At 40.1% G+C, this 14,724-nt stretch overlaps 1 protein-coding gene across 1 annotated transcript in view; it reads right to left on the reverse strand.

The window, feature by feature from the left end:
• Positions 1–11,868: 11,868 nt before the first annotated feature.
• SLC28A3 (solute carrier family 28 member 3) overlaps positions 11,869–14,724 on the reverse strand; it is an 81,272-nt gene continuing 78,416 nt past the window's right edge. Inside the window, exon 20 of the mRNA XM_033086052.2 lies at positions 11,869–14,675. Coding sequence (XP_032941943.1) covers positions 14,617–14,675 — 59 coding nt within the window. The 3' untranslated portion in view covers positions 11,869–14,616. The remainder of the gene's footprint in view (positions 14,676–14,724) is intronic.

Below are 14,724 nucleotides of genomic sequence, written 5' to 3' on the forward strand. Positions count from 1 at the left end.
GCAGATCAACACTCCCACCCAATTTGTTGTCACCTGGAGACTTACTAAACGTGCTCAATCTCCCTCATCCAGATCCTTGATCAAGATATTAAAGAGCATGGTCCCAATACTGATCCGTGGGGAACACCTGTAGTTACTGGCCACCAATTGTATGCAACTCCATTCTCCAACACTCTCAGCCCAGTCATCCAGCCAATTTTTAACCCAGTGACAAGTGGACCCACCCAAGACATGAACATCCAGATTCTTCAGGAGAGTGCTGTGAGAAATGTTTCAAAGGCTTTATTAATGTCCCAGTAGACATGTTCAGAGCATTTCCCTCATTTGTTAAGTGATCACCCCCTTCACAGGGTGATCATAGGGTAAGATCAGGTTGTTCGAGCAGGACCTGTCTTTCACAAACCCCTCCTGCCTGGGCTGTCCTGCAAATGCTGTGTAATGGCACTCAGAATGATCTGCTCTATGACTTTCCCTGGTACCAAGGTCAGACTGACAGGCCTGTAGTGGTCTGGGTCTTCCTGACCCTTCTGTGGATGGACATCACATTGGCTAACTTTCAGTCATCTGAGATGCCCCATTTGAAAAGGGCTGATGATAAATGATAGAATACGGCCCAGGCAGCACTTCCAGGAGCTCCCTCAGTGTTCTCAGCTGGATTCCATATGGCCACACAGACTTGTGTGGGTCTAAGTGATCTAGTAGGCCACTAACCATTTTTCCTTGCACTGTGGGTGGTTCATTCTACTCCCTATCCCTGTCTTCCACCTCAGGGGGCTGGGTAACCCAGTAACTTATTGCTGTCTCCAGCCTGTTGCCCTTTGAGATACAGGAAATCAAGTAGAATAAATTCTTTGTCCAGAAAAATCTGGTGTTCTACTTTTTGGTTTACAATCCTGAAGACAATTTTGGGTGATTGTTTTACAAGATGATCAGAATGCTGCAGTTTTCCATCATGTTTCCTTCCTGTACTAGAATTTGAATAAGAAGTCAATGGGAAAACAATAGCAGGAGTAGAGCAGGTATTTCTGCCCCAAGACGCAGGAGACTTATGTAGCTACTTTTTTATATTGCATCTCAAAAATATTAGGTTTTTTGTTTACTTACTGATATTCAAGCCTGAGGATGCATACTCTTAAAAATTTTTCCACACTAACTTTCCTACAGAGTCAAGGATTCTGGATTTTATTCGATTTCTGGTAACCACATAACAGCTTGAAGAGAGGCAGCACTACCATCTTATTCTGGTATACTCTATATTATAGATACTCTACTGAAAGTAGAGTCTGTGTTGGTAGCCACTTTACACACACAACCCCTGCCTTTAAGGGCACTCTGCTTTAACTAGACTGCACGATGTGTGCTGCCTCTTAAACTGAAATGACTGCTGAGGACTTTCTTTGTAATTGCTGTCACTGGCACCAGTGGCACTCTGGCACTTAGCACAACAGCTAAGAGGAGAGGAGTTTTTCCTGCACTGCAGACCTCAACTTCTGAAAGAGAGAAATGGGCAAATGGAGAGGACTGAGTTTTCAGAAGACAGAAAGTAAGGAAAAGGCAGGCACTAGAGGAAAAGAAAGCATGAAAGCTACAACTCTTTTTTTTTTTTTTTTCCCCCCTGAGTACCTGGACAAAACACCAGGAAGTAAAAGCTGGATGTAAGAGGCGGGCAAGACCCTTTATGGAAATAAATAGAAGTTTGATGGTATAGCAGAAAAGGACAATGAGCCAGGACATGCAGTGTCTATAAGCATAGAGATAAGAGAGAAGAAAGATGAAGAAGGTTGATCCCTTCAAATGCATTTTCTCATGACTACAAAATTATAAGCAGCTCTAAAGTTTTTTCAGGGTCAAAATACAGTATGTTTTCCTTTTGAAGACTATCAACACTTGAAATACTCCTAAAGCTATCGCAGGGTGGATGCAGTTAGATTTACAAAATGTGGATTTAGTTTAAAGGTTTTTTTTACCCAAACAAAAGTGGACCGTGACTTGCAAATGTGCCGTTTTTGCTTATCCACAGCTTTGTAATTTCTGTATCTATCACATAGAATCACCAAGGCACTTTTTGCCAGTGGAGTCCTATTTATGCTGGGAACTTCTTCTGGCCCATCTTCTGTCCCTTAGCCATCATATTGTAAGGCATCTCTGATATAAAATAGGCTTCTTTGCATGGTTCTAATTTTAGGTCTGCAACCTGTGCAATTAATGTAATTTGTTAATTAAAATGTGCCTCTGTAAAATTTATATTTACTGACTCCTTTCTTTTTCCCTAACATCCCAACCAGGTAATTGTGAGGTACCTAGGTACTGCTGAAGTATCCACAAATACTATAACACTGATGTATCTATACCTTCCTCTTATGGTATCTAACTAATGCACTCAAATCACTATTTAGACAACTAACTGATATTTAACATTGATTTTGAATTACTGTAGATAAGATTAATACAAATTTCTGGAAGTTGCAGGTTTCTCTGATGTTTTATAACAGAGCATTGTGTAATGAGAATGTTGTTAACTATATTAATGTTTTATAAGTAGAGCTGCTGCAATTCAGAGAAATAAGCTGGCATTTTCAGTTTTTGTATTTTCTTGGTACAGATCTTAGTTATCCTACCTTAAAGCTGTAACAGTTTTTCACATTTTTGGGAACCTTTGTTTGTGTAACACAGAATTCAAGCAGTTATTCCTGAATAAATTCTTTAATTTGGTCTTGCTATAACATAGCAAATATTTTAAAGTGTCACAAGACATTGCATTTATTGCATACATTCATTGGAAGAAAACAATGTATAAAAGCATTTCAGTTTCCTAGGGAATGTGACACTGCTAGGGATGTTGTTTGTTTTCAGTATGAAATAATGAAGAATACTTAGTTCAAATATGTTTCCTTTTTGCTTCAGGGTATTTTTGAAAATACCTTTTAAAACAAGTTTTTATTTCAATAAAAAACTTAAATCATTGCACAGAATCAACTTCTGCTCCCAGAGCTGTTTTTACTGATGTTATTCTTTTTAATGCAGTTCCAGCAATTAATAGAAATGGTCCTGAGTGGAGACATGTGGAACATAAAGATAATTATGCTGTGTACTGTGACTTGATACAATGAGTGGAGTTAAGGACATGTTTTCTATCTCTCCAGCAACAAAAAGCGATCTATTTTCACATGAACAGTACTGAAAGAAATCTTATCATGATTTAAATAGGACTCTCTATTTCCTATTACAAAACCCCAAACCCTCAAACAATTCTATAAACAAATTTACAGATCCTGGGACAATCACAGAGTAAGTAGTCAGAAGAGAATAGCATATAGTTTTTGTTCCAAAGGAAATACAGGAAATGTTATTTTCTGCTCCTGATGATGAAAATTTATTAGACCTCTTAGCAAATAATTTAGTTTTACAATAGATTACCAGGAATTAGTGAGATTTGTTATGTCCCTAATTATGAGGTTTTTAAAAATGCCCTTAGTCTACTTAGAAAAATTTACAAGTGGAACTTTATTATGCTTACAGAATTGTTTAAAGGAGCATAGTACTCTCCAAATAAGGGTCACAGATGGAATGTAGTAAAGCTAATATAAAAGGTAATGGAAAAATCCACTACTTCTCTTCAGTGCTTAAATTACATGATTGGGTAAATGGATTTCTCTACTTTCTGGGAGTGTGGTTCTGCATTAGTCTAGCAGCAATTAGAGAGAAGTTGCTCTGCCAATTGTCTCCATGAATCATGTAGTTCATCTTATGATTGTGTAAAACGTAAAAAAATTGCTCCTAATCAATCCACTTCAATTTTCCATCACAAAATCATTTATCATCCCTGTTTGGCCTAGAGTACTCCTGAGATGTTTTCCTGAAATTAGGTAAAAGGAGGTGGTATTTTTATCAGTGAGCAGATTATGGCTATGTGAGGTCTATCTTACTGTGGCAGCAACAAAGACTACATTTTTTCCTTGAAAAATTCTTGACAAATTGATCGGTGCTTTTAGAATAATTAGTCCACATTTCAGATGTAATAGTGGTCTCTTATTTGATAAAGATGCATCTCTTGATTACAATAATAGACTCATAGAAAAGAATCATAAAACACCCTGAGTTGGAAGGGACCCAGAAGGTTCATCAAATTCAACTCCTGGCCCTGCAAAGGACCATCCCGAAGAGTCACACCATGTGCCTGAGTGCATTGTCCAAACACTTCTTGAGCTCTGTCAGGCTGGTGCTGTGACCATTTCTCTGGTGAGCCTGTTTCAGTGTCTAAACACCCTCTGGGGAAAGAATCTCTTCCTAATACCCAGCCCAAACCTCCCCTCACACAACTTCAGGCCATTCCCTCAGGTCTTGTCACCACAGAGAAGGGGTCAATGCTGTCCCTGCTCTTTCCCTCACAAGGAAGTTGTAACTGCAGTGAGATCTGTCCTCAGACTTCTCCAGGCTGAACAGACACAGTGACCTCAGCCACTCCTCACATCGCTTCCCTTCAAGGCCTTTCACCATCTTTGTAACCCTCCTTTGGACACTCTCTAGTAGTTTAACATCTTTCTCATACTGTGACACCCAAACCAGCCCCAGCACTGGAGGTGAGGCTGCCCCAGCTCAGAGCAGAGCAGGACAATCCCCTCCCTTGTCTGGCTGTGATGCTGTGCCTGGTGCCCCCCAGGACAGGGTTGTCCCTCCTGGCTCCAGGGCTCAGGTTCATCTTGCCATCAACCCCCAGGTCCCTTTCCATGGCACTGTTCTCCAGCATCCCATTCCCCAGCCCCAGTCCACACATTCAGGGTTGCCCCATCCCAGAGGCAGAATCCAGCACTTTGCCCTGTTGAACTTCACATGGTTGGTGATTGCCCAGACCCCTGATTTGCCAGGGTCTCTGCAGGACCTCCCTCCCCTCGAGGCAGTCACCAGCTCCTCCCCGTTTTGTATCTCTGCAGACCGGCTCAGTACCCCTTCCAGTCCTGTGTCCAGGTCATTTATGAAGATGTTGAAGAGCAGAGAGCCGAGGATGGAGCCCTGTGGAGCCCCAGCAGTGACAGGTGCCCAGTCTGATTCCCTGTAACCCTTTGTGCCTGACCCATGAGCCAGCTGCTCCCATCCCATGATGGGGTTATCCAGCATTAAGCTGGACATTTTGTCCAGAAGGATCCTGTGAGAGTACTGAAAGCTTTACTGAAATCTAGGAACATCACAACAACTGGCTTCCCTTGGTCAACTCCTATGCTCTTTAGAGGACATGCTTAAAAGGTGACCAGCATGGATGGACTCCAGCATCTTCCAAAATATTTTCCCTGTCACAGCACAGCTGGTCTGTAGCTGAGCAAATAATTTAGCTGTTAATAAGAAACCCGGTTCGGCTAGCCTGGTTTAATGAACAGGTGAGAAAGGGTGGGTTGAATTCAAACCTACACAGGGACCCTCAGCCAATCTCATGCAACCCTAAATGCAGATGTATCATGGCCAGGGAGCTGGGTGGTGTGAAGACCTCAACCAATCACATGTGTAAGCATGGGAAATTTGAAGTCCCTGTAAAAGGAGGTGTGGAACAATAAACAAGGCTTTTTTGTCATGAGGATCTGAAAGTAATGTTGTCTCTGTCTCCGACCAATGACCCTGTTGTAATATTTCCCCACAGGACCTTTCTCACTTTTCCTCTGAGCAGCTTGACATCTGCTCTGCCTCTGTCCAGGGTTGAAGTTTTGCTGGCACTTCCAATTGACAGCAGAGATTTTAAACTTGATCACTTTATGGTCACTGTGGCCAAGACAGCACCAATTAGTGCTTTGCTCAAGAGACCTTCTCTGTTAACAAGCAGCATATCAAGCAGCATTGATCAGCTTCTTTAGTATATTACCATGATGTTATCATTGCAGCAGGACTTCTGCATCTGCCACAGCAGAGCTTATCTATTGTTTCTTAACTCTGGGCATCTTTCTCTCACATAAGCCTCAGATGAGCCTTGGTGAAGTAACTCAGTCAGGATAGTTTGCCTTTTAGTGAGTTATTTCAGTGTCACATGACTGATGCTTCCAGCTGACGGTAAACATCTTGCTGTGGAAGCAGATGTGGAAAGATAAGCTGGAGTTTCTGACTGACAGACACTTCACTTCAAAAACTAAAAATGCTGCACCGTACTTTCACAAACTAAAAGTGTCCACATTCCTTGAAATGTGAGGCGTTTTCTCCCCAAAGTCAGGATGCCTACTTTGTCATTATTCTTCAGAGAGAAAGGACTATTGTCACTATTGTCAGTTTGGTGGTAAGTCGCATTGACTCCTAGTTTATACTATTTCTTTGCTAGCTATAATATAGGTACCTTTATGCCATGCACTGTTTTATGTGATCCACTAGTAGTTCTTTTTGTTTTCTCCTGTCCAGTAACTTGCTCTGTTTTAGGCCTTTTGTCTGTTAATCTCCCACCTATTCAGTAAATTAACTCATTTTATAATAGGCCTGATTTGCCACCCTTAAGAACTTGTTAGCAGAGTAATTTAGGTGCAGGGATTTAGAGCTGCTGCCAAAAATCTGATCCTAAATCAGGACTTGTCTAAAGCTCTCACTCAATCCATAACAACCATTCATCTTCTGGATGTGTTTATGCCGTCTGTGTGGTTTACCCAGTTATCATCTGGCAAGCTAACTTGTCCCCTGCCAGGACAAGGATAGTTGATTTACAGGTATTTGTTAGTTCCTAGAATAACTCCTTGGAATTATCATCCTGGCTAGGAGGTCTATAGTAGATTCTCACACTGACATCCACATTATTTGTTTGTTCCTTAATCCTTTTCCAAAGGCTCTCAGCTGTGCCAGTGATAACTTCAAGCTCCATACATTCCAGTTCTCCATAACATACAATGTCACCCACCTACATCACCTGCCTATCCCTCCTTACAATCCTGTAACCATCCAATATGGCACAAGACTCACAGGGCTCATCTCACCAGGATTCACTTATGCCAGCGATGTTATGTCTCTGGGACCAGACTAAGGCTTTGAGCTCCTTTTGCTCTCTGTTTATGCTGCATATGTGTAGAAACATTTCAAAAATGGTTCACTGTAGTTGACACCTCCTGGAGCAGACTGAAGGATGCCTCTAGCACTCAGTTCCACAAGTTTTGGCATGTCATCCCATTCCTTACCACTGGCAAGCCTGGTTTTGTCTCTTCCCCGCTTCAAAACTTGTTTAAAGTTCTACCAATGAGCGCTGCTAGCTCCTGTACTAGAACCCTTTTCCCCACTCTGAGAGAGGTGCATACCAGATGTTGGTAGACCAGGTGTTAAATACACCATCCCATAGTAAAAAAGCTCAAATTTTTTCCAGTTACATCAGACCTGTATCCATGTTTTCGACTGATCAGTCTGCCAGGTACTTTTGTTATTCTTTCTTGCTACTGGAATGACCAAGACAAACACTACCTGTGCTCCTGATCCTTGAACCAAACATCCAAGGTAATGATTCAATACTGAACTGTCTTATTTTTTAAAAAAGAAACTAAATTATTTTGAACTTTCCTACTTACACATAGCAAGTCACTTACTAAATAAGGGTTCTTTTTGACCTCTGAGACTTACAGAGACTTCTTTTGTGAACAGTAGTATTTTGTATTGCCTTAATGATAGTGATTAGCTCCTAGAATATGATATTCATTATGTTCCGGTTAAAGAACAGTTAGGAGACATAATGGGAGGCTCGTGGTTTGTCAGTTTATTAAATCTCTGTATTTTCTGTTGTATGCAGGTGTGGTGTTCATGGTTGGAATATTGCAAGGCCTGATTAATTGCTCTTGAGATGCCTTGGCAGAAGAGGTTCTAAAAATTACTGTTGTCTGTACAAATATTTTGAGTCTAGTTTTGTAATCCTCTGGAAAACAATGATGTTATTTCAGCTGGTAAAAAGCTAGAATTCCATTTCATTGTAACAGTCAAACTTCTCAAGCTTGTTTCTATTCTGTGTTGGAGTAAAACCAAAACTTTCAAAGATTTTTTGAAAAGAAAATTACATTATAGTAGTATTTTCTGAATAAATTAGACAGATTTTCAGTTTCATCTTCTCTCAGCAAAAATAACTACCTGACTCAGGACGTTTAAAACCTTTCCTACAAAAACTTCATAGAGCTAACAATGTCTTATATACACTTTGGCTTGGACAATCAGGATATTTTCTCCAAAACGTGTTTTTTGAAAATGCTGCAACCAGATTTACTGATTTAAATATTTTCTTATCAATTAGATCTTATTTGTGATGTAACTGAATACAGAAACTATGATCTAAAGTTATTCAAATTTGACTTCTGTATCCATTTTTAATTTTGCTGAAAGTAGTGACAACACAAGTAAATCATACTTTGAATGTCATGATGTTCCTATTGGTATGTAATAATCATACTTGAAAGTTCATTGAGATAGCTAGAAGTCTTCTCTAATTGTTTAAGTAAATCATGCAATCATTCTGTACAGTGTGTGTGAAACTAATGCCCACAGCATATAACGGCACCTGGCATCAGAGAACTGAGCAGTGAGCAGGTTCAATTCTGACTCATGGATGGCTACCTGCAAACCAAAATTCACATGGTTTACATGGCCAACAGCATCCATGTACAGGAAAAAAAGCATTCAAATTCATAAATTCTAGATTGAATTTTTAAGGCTAGACGATAGACTGGAAGTCTCTTGGACCAAATCAAAGTTTGTGTTGAAAATTTTCTGGGTCAAATTTCTAGGTAGAATGTTACAATATGGTGAAATAATATTTTTAGGTGAAGGCGTCCCAGAACAACAGCAGAAATTCCTTTATGCTACCAAAATTACCTTCACAGCCAGTGAAAGCTGCTTAGAAAAGCAGAAAATAAATCCTTATCTCTGGAGACCTAATATCTAATACTGATGAAAGTATTATTACTAGTGCTCGATAGGATTCTCAAAGTTATTCTGTGGTCAGCAAATGTGTCTGTGGTTCTTCAGAACACTGGAAGGAGAGATGTGGGCTGTGTTAAAAAACTTCTCATGGTGCTTGCTTATTATATCACAGAGCTTCTGAATTTGGGTTTCAAAGAGCAGATTAGAAATACTATTTATTGTCCTTCAATGATGGTACACACAGTTAGAGATAGGATACTAAATTTCTTGTAAGCGTGTGAAGAGATTTTTCAGAAATATTTGGGAAAATGTGGTGCTCCTGAGTGTAGATAAAGGGTTGGTTGGAACAGAAACAGAATGCAAACAATAAAGGTGTTAATGCCATTAGTGGTACTATGGTGGAAGATTACAGGTCCACATTATCTTGGACCTGCTTATTATAAGTTAGCTTAAGAAAGGCTTGAGAAATAAGAGTTTGTTTCCAGCATTGCAGGCATTTTGAAGGATATTACTAGGTCTTTTGAGATCTTAGATATATAAAGATGTACACTTATCTTAACTGCCACCATGCTTATCATCATGAAAATGTGGGTTTCTGTACATGAAAATGTGAAGGTAGGTGGATCTAGGGATTTTTATATGAATACAACATGTACAGTAATTTCATGCATATAAGGTGCACCCTTTTGACTAAAATTTTGGTTTGAACCCGGAAGTGCGCCTTATACCTCAGAAGCATCATATATATGGACAAAGTTCAGAAATTTGCCAACCCGGAAGTGTGAGCTGTGAGCCGAGCCACACAGCGTGGCAAGCAGAGGGGCTGGGCCAACTGGTGCGGTGGGGGAGCCGTACCGCGCGGTGGGCGGGGGGATGGTGCGGCATGGTGCGGTGGGCGGGTGGGAGTGCCAGGGCCAGGGGCACGAGAAGAGCACCTGGGGCTGCATTTAAAGGCGATGCTGATCTGTGAAAAATGTTTGCAAATTGAGCACTTGCCAGTAAACCCTGCAATTGTGCGATTTTGTTACTAATTCGTTACTTTGTTGCGCGCGCATCCTCGCTGCAAAAAAAAAGTGCGCCTTATAGTCCGGCGCTCCTTATATATGGACAAAGTTCGGAAATTTGCCAACACTCAAAAGTACGCCTTATAGTCTGGTGCGCCTTATACTCGTGAAATTACTGTACTTTTTTCATTTTTTTCCAGAAAACCAGGAGAGGCATGTAGCTGAGTTATTTACCTGTTTGTAGATATGTGGCTCGGAGAGGTGTGATATATTTTGTTTCTTGAAGACTGCAGCCACAACCCCAGTTTAGCATCCCCTTGTAAACAAAACCAACAGCTTTTTTTTCATGCACTTTGATATACTATCCCTGAGACCAAGCTACAGACTATGTAGTTTCCACTCAGAAGAGACTGCAAATGTGATTCTGTGTCTCTTTATCTACTTCCCAATCCCCAAAACCAACTAGGGCTTGGCAGGAGATTCAAGCTTACAGGAGCTGATGTTTGAACTGCTGCCATACACTTCTAGTGTTTTTCACTGGTCTCACAGGCAGAAGTATAGCAATACATATCAGATTTCCATCTTCCTAGGGATTCCTGAAAAAGTAAAAATCAAAAAGGAATGTGTTTTTCCAGCCTCTCTCTCTTATGAAAAAGAACAGAGGAGGAGCATATCAGTAAATTTTGCCTTCAGGAAATTATTTCTCCAAATAATTAAGTCAACTGGCTTTTCTGAAAAAAGGTCTGCAATTCCCTGTGGGGTACTCTCGTACCCCTTGTAGTGGTTTTGGTTTGCCAATTTGAGATTTCTTGGCCAATGTACCAATTTATTTGCTGGGTTTAGTGTTGGCAAAATCACCAGTGCAACTACTAGAATAATTTACTCATTTCCTGCTATGAGATAGGATCAGGAGACAAGTAAAGCAGGCTTTAAATAGTAATAAAACTTTATTAATAGAAACTAAAAGAAAAAAAAAATCAGATTAAAACCTTCAGAACACTTCTCCTCCCTCCACACCCTCTTTTCTTTCACATTAACAATGTACAGAGACAAATCAGTCAGTTTATCACCTCTAAAATAGTCTTTCTCCAATTTACAGTAATTTCATTATTATAAGCCGCACCATTTTGACTAAAATTTTGGTCCACACCCAAAGTGCGGCTTATAATCAGGTGTGGCTTATATATGGACAAAGAACGAAAATTTGCTGTTTTAGTTTGGAGGACAGGTGTCTGCTGAGAAAGGCAGGAGCTTCTCTTTGAAATGGAGGATGTAAAGCCCCTCCCTCCAAATTATTATAATTTTGAAATCAAGGGGCTTTCAGGCAAAAATATGGGAATTAGGAATAACAACTCTTTTCTAGGGAAATTAAAATAGAAATACAGTACTACAAAGGAACAAACTCCAAACCCTGACAAAGTCAGAGTACAACCTGACATCCCGTCAGGCAGGGTGTTGGTAGCAGTCCCATTAAATGATGGTTGCAGTCCTCGTGCAGTGACAGATGTGATTCAGTTGGAGCAGTGCTCCTGTACAAGGTGCAGTTTCCCTCCAGAGGTCCAGTGGTGATGTGGAGAAATCCGGTTTTTCTCTGGAGTCCAGTGGAGAAAGGGGCTCCCTTAGTGTCCCAAAACCTCTGTTTTTATCTTGGTAACAAATGTTGGGCTCTTCCCCCTGGCTGGAGCAACTTCCAATGGGATGCAGTAATTTTATCAGTCACACAGTGGGACTCAATGGGCCATTAGCAGAAACTGACTCGCTGGAGGAAGGATGGGTTGTGAAAAGATAAAGAACAATGGCCTGCCTGGTTTCAATGGATGGCCCATTAGCAGAATATCTGCCGTTGAGATAAGGATCACTGCCCCCACCCTCAACAGATGGTGATAGAATAGATACCTTTTATCACACTCTGTATTGTAATTTGCGGCTTATAATCAGGTGCGGCTTATGTATGGACAAAGAATGAGAAGTTGCCGACACCTGGAAGTGCGGCTTATACTCAGTGTGGCTTATAATCGTGAAATTAGGGAGAGGAGTCTCTGCTGTCATGCTATGGAGACTTCTCCACAAAAAACCAATTCTCTCATGGCTTCAGTGTCACCGTGAATCAGCCGCCAGGAGAATGAAAATCTGATCATTGTGTAAAAGCCGCTCCCCGAGATTTACAGTTTTCCCCACAACTGTTTTTGAGGGTTCAATCTTTGGCTAATGGAGTACACTTTTACGGATGAGCTGTTCAGAAGCAGAAGTTCTCTTCATCTAGCTCTGTGATCAACTTCTTCTCTGGGAGCAGAGGTCTTCTTCTTCCTTGGGGACAAAGGGTTTTCATCAGTCTTCTCTCTCTTTGTTCAAACGTCTCATGATCACATATGCTTCAACACTGGCTTTTTCACCATGGATGCCTTTGTTCATGTCTATGGTTAGAACACTTCATCCCCGCAAATGCATTTCATGACTTATAGGGAAAAAGAGTCTGATGTATCAATCGTATCTTCTCCATAGTCTTAAAAGAGGATTTCAGCCCAAGAGTGAAGCATCTCTACCAGTGCCTTCCATCTGGGACCTTCTACTTCATTGACCTTGATGTCTGCATTTTGTTCCTGTGTGTCTTAACTGTGTCACTTTTCTCTCACTCAAGAGAGGATGTAAGTTCTGCAGGTCTTATCTGTGCACTGAAAGCGTTAATATCTCACCTGAATCCTGCAGATCATCGTGTGATCTCTGCTGGATTGTGGCTGGTGCTGTTTACAGTGGAGAGTTTTCTGCTGCGGTCCTGGGGGCCCAGGCCAGGATAGTGGGCCCATCAAGAAAGAGGACAAATAACTCAGCTTATGGTCAGAATGTAATCACATGATTTTTCAGTGCAAATAAAACTTTATATGGCATCAGGATCGTCTTCTGTGGTGTGATCCTTAACATGGGGCTAGGTACACTTGACAATAAGACTGTTCTGGTTTAGGAATGGTATTCTTCAGTTTAGTAATTGTCCTAAAACCATGCTGACACTCACTTCCCCTCCCTATACCCCAACAGAATGCACAAAAGGCAGAGATCGTGTGTTGAGATTAGAACAATTTACTGTAGAGAGCAATGAGACAAGAAAATAAGCAACAATATTAATGGAAAAAAGTGTACGAAGAGAGGAAGATTTACATATTAAATGCTCACAAAGTCTGAGACAATGAAACATCTGCTTCCCTCCATTTGCTTTATTTGTTCAACTGGAAACCACGCCCTTCTTCCCAGAAACCAGAGAGACCCTAGCCCCATACCCAGCAGTGATGTAAGGTGGTGTAGAACAGCCTTTTAGCCATGCCAGCAGGGTTTCACTCTCCCATGGCTATAGCAAAAATTAACTCTGTTGTAGCTGGAACTAGGACATTATCCACTCTGTATTCTATGCCGTTTACATCATGCCAGGATCCTATACCTTCCAACTATATAGACACACATTTATATAAATATATACCAAGTCAGAAATAATTCACCCTTATGTTGCCAGTCCAGATCCTCCTGAGACATTTTAATCCTGGCAGCTCAATCCACCTGTCCATTGTTGTGATGATCTTCATCAGCCCAACTCTTGGACACGTTCGCATCTCATGATGAACTTTTACAGCCAACTTATCTACCCAGTTATATTGTAATCCCTCTATATCATATGATACAGAACAAAGATGATTTCATGATTTTATTTGCATTTAAATCATGTTCCTTTACATGTCTTTCTTTTTTCTTCCTCGTATCAGTAATCTCTAATGAGAATTTCTTTTTATTTCCTTCTCTGCCCATTCCTTTTTGAAAAACATTCTGGGTTAATTTGACATACATGGGTCAAAAGTTCAATGTTCTTGACAAATATACTATTTGGTATGCAAAGGTAGCATTGCTTTTAGTAACTAAGTCTAACTAATGTTAACTAATTGGCATTTTCATCTGTGCCACTTGTTTTATTTGCAGTCTTAGATGTGAATCTATGGAGGTTGTAACTGCTGTTCTTAACAAATAATCTATTCCTTCTAATTTTGTTCAACATTTCATTTCTTTATAAAATACTGGTGATTTGCAAAGATGACATGTCCATATGTTTCTTTCAAATCTCTAGCCTGGACATTAAAAGGGAAAGGTGTTAAATTTGGAGGCCAACGGCATAGAAAAAATCAACAGCCAGAAGATATCAAACAAACATTATCAGACTTCCATAACTTCAATTTACAGAAGAGGCTGGCTTTGTTTTGTTTGTTTTGTTTTGTTTTTTCTAACTACATTTGAAAATCAGCATGATTCAGCTCTACTGGATGATATCAGCTAGACAAAACAAAATTATTTTTGTCTGGCTATACTCTCCTGCTAGAACTCTTGACCTTGTTATTCTGTAAGCTTGAAATAAACTGACCTTTCACAATTCTTGTTAGTCTTGTTTCAAGTCTATAAAGAAATCTCATATAAACGACACTTTGAGGAAAGGTATGTAATACACAATCTTTAAAGATAAAATTTAAATCTCTCTTAATATTAGTTAAATTATTTTTGTTTCACATTTGCCTCCCTTAAACAGGTGTGCTTGCTGTTGCCTGCTGGAAATCAACATTAATAGAGATGGTAAGTAAATAGGCATCTCATCTTTCCTGTGCCAGATGTTCACTAATTGTAGAACTGAATAATGGATAATAACACATCCTAATGTATTTATTAGTCCACATATCTTTTTTACAATGCAAAGGAAGTAATCTGAGACTTTTGTAGGTTTTTTCAGCTCTTACTATGCACCAACAAGCAGCTGTCTGAAAAGGCTGCCATGTGAAAGAGAGGCCACACTACCTGGAAACAATAAGAGTGTGATATCAGATGAAACAGAATTCACTTTCAC

Source organism: Catharus ustulatus, chromosome Z, assembly GCF_009819885.2.
Source record: "Catharus ustulatus isolate bCatUst1 chromosome Z, bCatUst1.pri.v2, whole genome shotgun sequence".
Lineage (NCBI taxonomy): Eukaryota > Metazoa > Chordata > Aves > Passeriformes > Turdidae > Catharus > Catharus ustulatus.